Source organism: Terrapene carolina, unplaced genomic scaffold (genome assembly GCF_002925995.2).
Source record: "Terrapene carolina triunguis isolate 2854851 unplaced genomic scaffold, T_m_triunguis-2.0 Scaffold194, whole genome shotgun sequence".
Taxonomy (NCBI): Eukaryota; Metazoa; Chordata; order Testudines; family Emydidae; genus Terrapene; species Terrapene triunguis.
In genome coordinates this window covers 1,691,027-1,703,157 of record NW_020664545.1, presented here as the reverse complement: position 1 = coordinate 1,703,157, position 12,131 = coordinate 1,691,027, and the positions used below count along the sequence as shown (strand labels likewise).

General features: G+C 48.0%; 2 protein-coding genes across 3 annotated transcripts in view; both read right to left on the bottom strand.

The window, feature by feature from the left end:
* The window catches only part of UBA52 (ubiquitin A-52 residue ribosomal protein fusion product 1), a 4,454-nt gene extending 4,296 nt beyond the window's left edge, over nt 1-158 (bottom strand). The window contains exon 1 of one of the 2 annotated variants that reach the window (XM_026654941.2): nt 79-158. The gene's annotated coding sequence lies outside the window, so the exon portion shown is untranslated. The remainder of the gene's footprint in view (nt 1-78) is intronic. The other variant, XM_026654942.2, reaches the window with a different exon arrangement.
* Nucleotides 159-2,648: 2,490 nt separating this feature from the next.
* KXD1 (KxDL motif containing 1) lies at nt 2,649-8,926 on the bottom strand. Its single transcript, XM_026654939.2, has 5 exons — nt 8,813-8,926; nt 7,905-8,017; nt 6,875-7,027; nt 5,627-5,673; nt 2,649-4,008 (listed from the first exon to the last, which is right to left on the bottom strand). Exons 2-5 carry the CDS (start codon nt 7,997-7,999, stop codon nt 3,773-3,775), a joined length of 531 nt encoding a protein of 176 aa, XP_026510724.1. The 5' UTR covers nt 8,000-8,017; nt 8,813-8,926; the 3' UTR covers nt 2,649-3,772.
* Between the last annotated feature and the right edge of the window lie 3,205 nt (nt 8,927-12,131).

Genomic DNA, 12,131 nt, shown 5'->3' with positions numbered 1-12,131 from the left:
CTCGAGCCCAGCCGCCCACCCCAGACCACCTTCCGCCGCTCCCCGCCCCACACACCGGCCTGGCCCCACGCCGCTCACCCAGCCGCCCGGCCGCCTCGCTGGAGAGAAGAGAAAGGGCCGCCGGAACCGGAAACAGCCCAGCGCACGCGGCCGTTACGTCAGACGCCGCACGCGCCGCGCACGCAGCATTATAATGGTTGCCCCGCCCACCTCGTGCCGTGCGTCATAACCAGCGCCCCGCCCCCGGTCTAGCTCCGCGCCAATCAGCGCCCGGGCAGGAGAGTCCCTCCGGGGGCGGAGTCAGCGCGGCGGCGGCCGGTCCCCGCCCAGGCCGGTGGGCGGGGTCCGGGTCCTGCGCCCCGAGCTGGGGGGGTTCGTAGGTGGGGGTCAGGCACATGTAGGTGTGCGCACACACGTGTGCAAGCCACGCCCCCCCCCACGCCTGGTGACACGCCCCTAGCCCACTGCCCCCAGCACACGCCAGGCGCTAGATACTAAGGGGATAAGTAACAGCATGGCTGTGTCAAGACCAAAGCGTGTCAAACCAAGCGCAGAGCTTTCTTTGACAGGGTAACGAGCCTTGTGCACGGGGGGAGGCGGGAGACGTGGTATGTCTTGACTTTAATAAAGCTTTTGATACTGTCTCGCAGGACCTGCTCATAAACAAACTAGGGAAATACTCAGGTGGGTGCAAAACCGATTGGAAAACGTTCCCAGAGACTAGTTATCAGTGGATCACAATCGTGCTGGAAGGGCATAACGAGTGGGGTCCCGCCGGGATCAGTTCTGGGCCCGCTTCTGTTCCATCTCTTCATCGATGATTTCGATAATGACACAGAGAGCACACTGACGCCGTTTGCGGACGACACCAAGCTGGGAGGGGTTGCAAGTGCGTTGGAGGGTCAGATCATTTTGAATTATAATCCTGACAAACTGGAGCAATGGTCTGAAGTAAATAGGATGAAATTCAATAAGGGCAAATGCAAAGTGCTCCACTTAGGAAAGAACTATCAGTTGCACACATACAAAATGGGAACTGACTGCCTAGGAAGGAGTACTGTGAAAAGGGATCTGGGGGTCATGGTGGACCACACGCTAAATATGAGTCAACAGTGTAAAGCTGTTGCAAAAAAAGCAAACATAATTCTGGAATATATTAGCAGGAGTGTTGTAAGCAAGACACGAGAAATAATTCTTTTGCTCTACTTCACACTGATTAGGCCTCAACTGGAGTATTGTGTCCAGTTCTGGGTGCTACATTTCAGGAAGGATGTGGACAAATTGGAGAGTCCAGAGAAGAGCAACAAAAATGATTAAAGGTCTAGAAAACATGACCTGTAAGGGAAGATAGAAAAAAATGGGTTTGTTTAGTCTGGAGAAGAGAAGCCTGAGAGGGGACATGATAACAGTTTTTAAGTATGTAAAAGATTGTTACATGGAAGAGGAAGAAAAATTGTTTTTCTTAACCTCTGAGGACAGGACAAGAAGCAATGGGCTTAAATTGCAGCAAGGGAGGTTAGGTTGGACATTAGGAAAAACTTTGTAACTGTCAGAGTGGTTAAACACTGGAATAAATTGCCTAGGGAGGTCGTGGAATCTCCATCATTGGGGATTTATAAGAGCAGGTTAGACAAACCCCTGTCAGAGATGGTCTAGGTAATACTTAATCCTAGCATGAGTGCAGGGGCCTGGACTAGATGACCTCTTGAGGTCCCTTCCAGTTCTAGGATTCTGTGATACCCACATGCTACACACTCACATGGGCGTGACACACCGACCCAGGAAACAGCTTCACAGTGTTTGGGGATTAAATCTCCCCACCCAACACACCAAGCATTTGTCCAGGGCAGAATTCACAGCATGTTGGGGTTTTGTCCCACATCCATTTGTCAGTGTTGCTCATTCCTGAGGGGGTGGCAGGTCTGCACAGCTTCTTTCTCCCAGCATTAAACAACGTTCCTTTCTCATTTAAGGGAAAAAGCCTTTGATCAGTTCTGCTAACTTCTGGAAGTAACTTTCTCAGTATACATTGTTCACACGCCGCATACAGGCCCCAGCTCTACAGGAATGAATGCATGCTTTCTCAATCTATGTAGCACCAACACTAATTAACTTTAAAAACAAAGACGCTTTAGTTTAAAGTGCTACCCCAATTCCTCTGGTGAAGTGACAGTTTCCACCAACATGGCCACTTTTCTGTATCTGGGTATAAAATCCAGGGCTGAGGTCGTGAGCCTTGTGCAGGATCCTCATTTTCTAAGCAATGTATACCGCGATGCTACAGCTAATTTAGTGGTGCTACTGGCCACTGCTATTAAAATATTTTTAATTGGGAGCAAAGGCAGATTCATAAAGCACTGACCTGCTTCCCTCAGTTGCTCTCAAAATCTAGCCTTTGCTGTGTGCAGCAAAGCTCACCCATTTTGCTCCTATTTTCATTTAATTCACACTCTTAATCATGGTGTAGTGATCGCATCTCTAGAATTAGGACCACTCCTATGTCCCTTATGTGATAGGCTAAAAGAATTACAGCCACTACAGCTATCAGAGAAACCAAACTTCACCTCGAATGACCGGAAGTTACAGCGTACATGCACAAATTCCACCTAGTAAAGAAGGAACATGAAGTAGTTTGGATGGATGTTTTATTAATGGAGTCTCTAGTGGTTATTTTCTTGTAGCATTTGTAAACATGTAATACAAAAATATTTTCTTTTCACTATATTCTTTCTGGAGATATGCTGATCACAACCACTGAGGATTAGAGGGCAACTTTCCCCTCCCTCCTAGGTTTACAACAGGGTTAGTTATTTCCACCCTGGCTCTCAGCAATACATTAAACACAGACATTGGCAAAGTCAGGTGAAAACAGACAAGAAGCAGACATTTCGGTACAGCGTCTTTCTTTATCACTGTTTGAAAAATGAAAGGTTTTACCCAAAGAAACTACCTGATAATTTAACATATGATGAACACTATAGAGAGCAAGGTACAGCCATAGCAGTTGTCAAACTGTTCCATTCAAAGATCTCCATTAAGCAATGTAAGTGCAGTTATGAAAGATTCCCTCATGAAAATCCAAGCTGCGGCACAGGACAGCTGAGCACTTAAGGAAAGAGGACTTCAGGTTCTTGCCACTGTGTGGGAAAAGACGTTCTGTAGGTGCTAGAGAAATCATTAGCATATATTAATTAGCTACATGGCCCTGTAGTGCAGGCAGGCCTCTCAGAAGGCAGAGAAGACCCCAAAAAGCAAGCTGCTGTTGCTTTGCAAGTACAAGCTCCTGCAAGCCACAGCTGAGAGATATTTGTACCATGCCGGTGAGGAGGCTATAGTTTGGGTTTGCATGCACTGTAAGTTACAGAGCCTTAAGTTTTCTGTGTAAAACAAAGGAAATGATTTAAGAAAAGGATAAAGAAAAGCAGTTAGAGTTCTCTTCTGAGAAGATCTCTGTTTGTCCAGAAACTAATGATCAAAGCTGAACTTCGGGTTTACTGCTCTCCCCTGAACACACAAACAAGAACAGACAACAATCATTTCAATCCATACATTTTGCATGTTTGCCATATCCAGACTTGATGTGTGCATTAGGATGGCAGTTTTAAATACCATGTGATGGGCCCCTCTCCACTCAGCCTTCACTTTCCCTCTCCCCACAAAAAAGTAAATGGCCAAGGAAACACAGAAATATAAATACAGGACAGGAAGTTCTCTGGTTGCGCTCCATAGTCCACGCAGCTGATTCAGCTGATGCCTTAGTTTTTAGTATGTGTTAGTCCAGCTCATTGGCCATTTCATCATCTGTTAGACTCTGTCCATTAACAGCTGGAGAATCATACCGGCCTTGTGATAAATCCTCAAAATCCTGACTCATGGTTGGAGAAATAATGTCAGGGCTTGTGTCACAAGACTCTGTGCTCTGCTCAGAGGTAGCAATGGTGGTCGCCGTGCTTTTTGGAATAGGGTCAAAATCATCGTCGTCTTCTAAAATTGGAGATTCATGAATATCTGAAAGGAGAGAGACAATTGTTACCTCGGCTGTTTATTCTATCTGCATAAAGACGACAGGACTCCAGGTATCTTTGCCACATAAGCTGCTCCAACTACCCAGAGTAAAGAAGACATGGTACAGGTATCAGCAAGAGGAAACAGATGAGTGCAGAAGGAATCCTCAAACACCACTGAAATGGATTCAGGAAGGACTCAAGAGTGCTAGTGTGACGTTATTGATGTAATCTGGGACCATATAGAACATGGTTGCAACCAAAGTCCTGTAGTGGCACCAAATCTTGTATAAAGGGGGTCAAATGAGGTGTCTAAGACAAGGTTATGGTTTGCTGGTTATGATTATGCTGTCTATATGTGTGTATCAATTTTGTAGTTGAAGTTATGAATATTGGCTCTATGCTTATGCTATGCTTCTGGGAAACATCCCAGACAAGTTGGTGTTAGCTCTGCCTAGCCTGCTTGATGGCCCATTAAGGACCATCAGCTATACAATTGACCCATTGAGAGAAGGCAAATACGCCTTGCAACTCAGCAAAGTATGCAGGGACTGGCCCATGTGACTCCAGACTCCATTTTTCCACAGTAAGGACAAAGAGGTGTTCTTACACCTGGAAAAGACTATAAATGGCTGATGCCTCTCCTCCATCTTGTCTTCAATCCTGCTTCTTACCTCTGGAGGGACTTTGCTACGAATGGAAGCTCTACACAAAGGACTGATGACCCATCCCAGCTGGGGATGTTCCAGAGACTTGATTTTGATCCTGCAGTTTATTTTATCACTGCTACAAGCCTGAACCAAGAACTTTGCCATTACTGTATGTAATTGATTCAATTTAACCAATTCTAGCTCTCATCTATATCTTTTTCCTTTTATGAATAAACCTTTAGATTTTAGATTCTAAAGGATTGGCAATAGCGTGATTTGTTGGTAAGATCTGATTTGTATATTGACCTGGGTCTGGGGCTTGATCCTTTGGGATCAGGAGAACCTTTCTCTTTTACTGGGGTATTGGTTTTCATAACCATTTGTCCCCATAACGAGTGGCACTGGTGGTGATACTGGGAAACTGGAGTGTCTAAGGGAATTGCTTGTGTGACTTGTGGTTAGCCAGTGGGGTGAGACCAAAGTCCTCTTTGTCTGGCTGGTTTGGTTTGCCTTAGAGGTGGAAAAACCCCAGTCTAGGGCTGTAACTGCCCTGTTTTAAGCAATTTGTCCTGAATTGGCACTCTCAGTTGGGTCCCGCCAGAACCGCATCGTTACAGCTAGAACTTACAATTTCTATTTCAAAAAACTTTGGCTGCTCATTATTGTAGTAACAAAAAACCTGCCAGCTCTTTTGCTGTGATGTGCACTCAACTTGGCAGCCACTTGCAGCTTTGTACCCTACACGCAGCCACCTTTCACTGGGTAACACAGAGGTGTTTAAAAAAAACTCTCTCGAGACTCCCCACTGCAAGCTGCCAGCCCCTGGCCCAAACACACATTTCTCTTTAGCTTCGGATGCCCTGGGACTCTAGAGTGACCAGTGCTTTATTACCAAGAAGTACTGATTTATCAGAGTGGAAGGAAGCCAATATAAAGACTGCAATTCAGATTGAATAACAAGGAGACACTCACTGCTGAAAGCTTCTGGGTACTGTTTGGCCAGCTTCCCTTTCAGGGTCCTGTAAGGGGACAGGAGGGACAAGAAAAAGAGAGTGGAGTTTGAACAAAGTACATAAATCTCTCTACCATCCCTCTGCCCCCCTCCGCTCCAACGAAAGAGCTGCCAAGTATTCAGCAGAACAAGTTTTGTTGCAGGAACCCTTTAAGCAGATTAAGATAAAATGCCATTGCGCTGCACGTTCATGCTGTCACAGGAACAGAAATCCCAGGCCCTCCTGAGCTCTGGACCCTGCTGAACAAAGGCTAGATGTGAGGTGTGACGTGTCACGGTCCTGACCACATCTCCTCTCGCCAGATGTTCCCCAAGGGACATTTCCCTTCAAGCACTTTATTAAACCCCATAGCAAGCAGGGAGCCTGAGGTCCCTTCCCACCCTGGAAATGGGGCACTGCTGCGTTGAGATGTGTCACGTGCCCCAATCAAGGAGCAGCAGCTCCAGGACCCCTGATGGCTCCAGCAGCCTCCTGGTCTCTTCACGGACTGTCTGCTTGCTGCACCTCCCCACCGTATGGCAGGGGCACCTGCTGCTGCTCTCCATGCACTGAGAAGTAAAGGGGCCAAAACACCCCCCCACCCCAGAGCTTTTGAATAAAGTAATTCACTATAAATCAACAAATACTCTACTGCCTTGCAGACTCTTGACAGTCTCATGACTTTACCTCCACCTTAGCAAAGACAAGGCTGTCCCCAGAATTGAAATCAGAAGTTTTTAAATAATATTTAATCCTTCTCTACCGCCTTTTACCCAAGGATATCACATCCCCACAAGCATTAAGCCGCACAAGGCCTCTGTGAGGTGGGTCTGCATTATCCCCATTTTGCAGAGGCATGGAGAGGTGAAGTAGCTTGATCAGTCACACAGTCAGTGGCAGAGCTAGGACTGGAAGCCAGGAGCCCTGACACCCAATGTACTATGGAAAGCTCCACATGCCTCCTCCTCCCACGTTGGTTTGTTTTGCAGAGTAAAAGCAAGCTATGCCTTTTATTCACTCCTTCTGAACGTGTTTGTTAGTCACCATTCCGTTGTTTTGTGACCCTCCCAGGGTGCTGTACAGAGGTCACTGTGTCTCAGTAACCTTGTCTGGGACAGGGAAAGCAGGGCAGGACACCCTTTGAATCCTCTCAGGGCCCTTCCTCTATCATCCAACAGGAGGCACTGTAGAGAGATGCAGCATCCCAGACCCTGAATCCAGAACCCACCTGATTCTTCGGAATATACTATCTAGATCTTTCTTCATTTCCACCAGCGTCCTAGTGTGATGCAGGAACCTCTCATTCATCTGCTGCATGCGTACATTGGATAGATTATTAAAGTTGAGCAGCATCTCGTTGGTTTTCTCAAATCTATCGAGCCTAGAGTGAGGAAGAGACATGGGAAATTTGTCCATGAGTTTCCAAAAACAAAGCACACCAGGTAAGATTCTTCGCAATTATCTCAAAACATGCACAAACCCCACAAAAGTCAGAAAGAAAATTATATCCTTCTTTTCCACACCTTGAAAAGCTTTCAAAGTGATTAAAGCCCCAATCCTACCCGGAAAACTCTGCATGCAAAATTCCATCGTGGGCAAAACCCTAGTGAAATCAATCAGAGTCTAATTGACTATTTCTCCTGACAGAAAAGTTGTCAGGAAATTTGGGGGTGGAGGGAAGAATTCAAAATAAGTGAATTGAGGAGTTTGAAGAAGCAGCAAGAAGGGAGAACAGACGTGAAGATCAGCTAAGACGTGCCGGATGGACGTTTCTTAATATTTAAAATTTGTTTAAAAAAGGAAATGAATTCAGCACTAAGAATGGTGCTGACTTGACAGCACTGCAGACTAAAGGCCTCTGTTTATTCCCAGAATTGACATAGCACCAGCAATTGAGGAAGCTTGCATTACCACAAAGCAGCTCACCCATGCCCTGGAAAGATCAGCTCTTTCCGTCTTTGCCCTCTCAGCTAGGGCAGCCTACAAGTGGCAAATGTAACCCTCTCTCCTGCAGCCCAGACACATGCCTACTAGGAATTGAACTAAGACCTTGCAACTCAATTTGACAGGCACTGAACAGAACAGCTGCCAGTTAGTCACTAGGACAGATTTGAAGTAATGACCGGGGGTTTTGTAGCCCATGCTAACCCCACCAAATCATCCAGTTTCTCTAAATTACTAACAATTAGAAGGATATTTGTATATTTATTGGACAGAACAGCAGGGTTTTTCGGCTGATAAGATTCCACAGAACTCACATATTCTTCTGAGCCAAAATGATGGCGTTCACGTCTTCAGAATTCACCATACTTAGCACCCTGCTGCAAAACACACCGGAGGCTGTGGGCTCCATTTTACTGTACACTGCAGCCTGCAGGAAGGGATAGAGATACAGAGGGGAAGTTCATAGGGCTGCTCATAAAAAATACAAAGCAGCTTCCTTCATCGGCCCTAGCAACAATTAACAGCATCAGACACCCCCAAACTGTTTTTCACAACAGTCAGAGCCTTGAGGAAGGAAGAGAGCAGAATCCCTACCGGACCACCTAGGCCTTCGCTGCTCCCCGAAACATAACCAGAACTGCAGCAATGAGACCAAAGCTGCTCGCTAGGCCCTGCAGCCCTTCACCCTCTCCCTGAGAGCAAGATCTAATCCCGCTACAGAGATGCCCAGCCAAAGCCACGCGCCTAGACAGCTCATGGGATAAAGTACTGCCCCACCTACCCCAAGAAGGAAATTTGGATCCTTTATAGATGTGTCCATCTAGAAAGGGCTTGTGCCTGGCTAGAGACCCTTCCAGCCCCTTGGGTGGGGACGACCCCAACTCCAAAACCCCTCAAGCCCTTTCCCTATGGGCCCCAGCCGTCCCCACTGAATGCAGACCCCACTGGATGGTGACACCCTAGAACACTTCTCCCTACAGGACCCCTCCCCTAGGGAGCCCCCTACCCCTCCATAACCCCTCTCCCTATAGGACCCCCTGGCTCCCCACTGGATGGGGACCCTCAAAGCCCTTCCCCGGCTGGAGAGGGACACCTCATGACCCCTCCTCGTATGGAATCACCGCCCCCCATTGGCTGGAGACCCCCAGAGCCCCGCCCCAGGGCAGCCGGGGCCCCCCATTGGCTGGGAACCCCCCTGACTCCCCCGCCGGAGGCCGCGCACCTGGACGGGCCGCTCTCCCCCGCCCAGCCCGGGGCCGCCGCCTTCACATAACGGAAGCGGCGCCCCGGCCGGGGGGCTCCGTGGGGCGGCGGGACCGGACGCGGCGGAGCAGGAGCCGGGGCAAGCGCGGGCCAGCGGCGGCGGCGGCGGCTCGTGGGGTCCGCGGGCTAGAGGCTCACTTCCGGGATGGAGGTCACGCGTACGACGTGACCTTCGCGTCAGGACGTACATGTGCGTGAGGTCCAGCAAGGAATCCCCTCCCCCTCCCCCCTGGGGGGAGCCCGCCCCAGCTCCCCCGCCCCCTCCGCGGCTCTGTGGGGCGCCCCCCACAACTCCCCCTCCCCCCCAGTGTCCCAAGGGGAGCCCCCACAACTCCCCCTCCCCCTCATTGGCTCTATGGGGAGCCCCCCCAGCTCCCCAAGGGGAGCCCTCCAGCTCTCCTCCCCCTCAGTGGCTCTATGGGGAGCCCCCCACAACTCCCCTCCCCCCCAGTGTCCCAAGGGGAGCCCCCACAACTCCCCATCCCCCTCAGTGGCTCTATGGGGGGAGCCCCCCTACAATGCCCCCCCTCAGCTCCCCTCCCCCTCAGTGTCTGTATGAAGGGAGGGGCTCCCACAGCAGTGATATGGTTGTGGGCTTTGATGTGGAGAAGCCAGCTGGGCAGGGATCATGGGCACTGTGGGGACTCTGGCAGAGCATGGAAACTGGCCTTGACGTTGTAGGGACCCTGGCCCAGTGGGTAACAGTTCAAGTTCATGTGACCCCTCTCAGCTATATGGATAACATAAGTGCCCCCCCATCCCTAGAGATAAATTTCCTCAGGGATGAGGCTGTAGAAGATTAATGTTACCAGAAGGGCTCTGGGGTAACTACACAGGCAGAGAAATATTTACGAGGTTCTCTGGGAGCTGTACATTCTTGTATATCACTAGGAAACTAAATCAAAGACAGATTGGCTGAGCAGAGTACAGGTTGAGCCCAGTGGACTGGAATAAAATCAAAGCAACTTTTTCCTACTTCGTATAAGGTCCGGTCAGCGCACAGGCTGGTTCAACTTCAAGCTTCTTTGCCAGCACAAATCACCAAGAGAAAAGTTCCCAAGTCTCTGTGAGTCATTTCTCAGAAAAAGTACTAGAGCTGGCAGGGCTTTTCCAGAAAAATTATTGCTTCGCTATTTTCTCAGTTTACAGTAAGCCTCAAAGATACTTATAAATCAGACAAGGCAGACATGTTGCCAGCACAGATAGGCAGACCAGCTGTAATGCTGCTTCCTTTTCCACTTGTCTTCCAGATTTTCTTAAAAGAGGGCCTCATTTAGCACTCTTTCCCCTTAATAATCTAAATCAAGGATCTGTCATTAATAGAAATTTCATCCATCTCACTCACACCAGAAGAGTGTGTGTGTGTGTGTGTGTGCGTACAACATCACAGACTAAGAAGGAAAGGAAATGTCATCCTCTTTCGCTACTGGCCTAGCAATCAAAAACAAAATCAGTTTTAAAAAGTTATGCATCTCTAGGTAGTTTTGCAAGGCCATGTGAATGGATTACTGAATATGTTCAATGTTTCTCCTCAGATTTTGATGTGGATGGTGTCATTTTAAAAACTTGCATGACTCAGACAGAAAATAAAGAAGAGAAGGGAGGATGAAGTCCTGCCCCTGTCCAGTAAGGTCTCTTTTATATAAAAATACCCATATGAACCAGTGGTGTGTATAAATACATATATATATACCAGTGATAGAGTGACCTGGAAAAAACCTCACAAGGTGGTGATCTGGTGACCTTGGACATACGTCACAAATGGTTGCTTTTTTGCCCTAGGAAAAAATCACGTTTCCTTTCTTACAGAAAAATTAAAATTCTGCAAGTTCCTGGTTGAAATGTAACCTAGAGGTAAATCAGTAACCTTGCACTGAATATTGCTCCTTTGTGTGTGCAGGAAAGTGATATGAATAATGGAGAAGAATTAATCTGCTTATCCTGGCAGGGGCAGTGACCTTATTTTGTTTAAATCTCAAATTTCTGTGTTGAGTTTCTGTTTGTTAAATAAGTATTAAAGCAGAGTAATCTAGGGCCACAATTCAAGAAAGCACTGAAGCATGTGCTCAAGTGCTGTCCCAAATAGGGATGGTTTTCTGAATTAGGGCTTAGTTCTTCGTCTCTTCCTTTAGGCTCTCATATTGCGGTGTCAATTTCAGAATGCTGCCTGACAGATGTTACTGGATCATACTTTACACATTCTAGGGAAAGTTCTTTGGATAGCTCCTGGAGGTACCTAGCATTGTACTAGCCCCAGATTTCTATGAATTTAAAAAATACTTTCTCTGGTGTCAGAGGGTATGATGAGGATTTGTGCCTTATGTTGTGATAATGTGTAAGATCCAATAGTTATTTATTTTTGAGCTATAAACCATATGAAGGGCTAAGGGAAAGAGGGTGGTATTATTATACCATTTGCAAATGATGGTCAGGGGAGATTGCTAGTAATACCCAAACAAGCAAAAGGACAGTTGGAAACAATACTTTGAGAGGCTCTTAAATAGACAAACCCCTTTTAGGGCAGAGTTGCCACCATATAATCTTAATGTGGTGCCTGTGCCTGAGCCTGACCTAACAGAGGAGGAGGTGAGAAGTATAGTCCAGGAAATGAAGGCAGAGGGACCTGATGAACTGACAGCAGACCTAGTGAAAGTCTTGCATGAGAGAGGCACAAAATGGATGAGCAGACTGAACAAACCGAGACAAGAGAATTCCCGAAGGCTGGTACAATCTATCCTGGTCCCAATACATAAGACGGGAAGCATCCATGAACGTGTTAACTTATTGAGCTATTAGCACATGAGAGGAAGATTGGAGGTTTACTCCAGCGGAAGGCAGAATGCACCCTCTTCGCCCCAGAGTTCAGCCACACATACATAGTGTCATTAATAAAGAGGTGCAGCCTGCAGAAGGACTGCAGTGCTCTGCCTCTGAACCTGCCATGCCCCCCCGGGATGCAGCGTATGACAGACCCTGAACGAGGGTGCAGTGACTGCATGTCGGAGGTAGATAACTTTCAACCACAAAAGTAACAGGGACACCAGCTCTGTGTGGCCACAAGGACTTCTAGGATTAAAATGAGGGGTTTTGTCTCAATCTAAGTTGCAAAGGGGAGGCAGAGTCCAGGCTGCCAGCATCAGGTGGCACATGAACTGATGGGCTGTGCCATCCCAGTGGGCTGGGGTGCAGCGGTGCATGCTGGGAGCCGGCAGGTCCCAGGGCTGGGGTGCTGCGGTGCATGCTGGGAGCCGGCAGGTCCCGGGGCTGGGGTGCAGCGG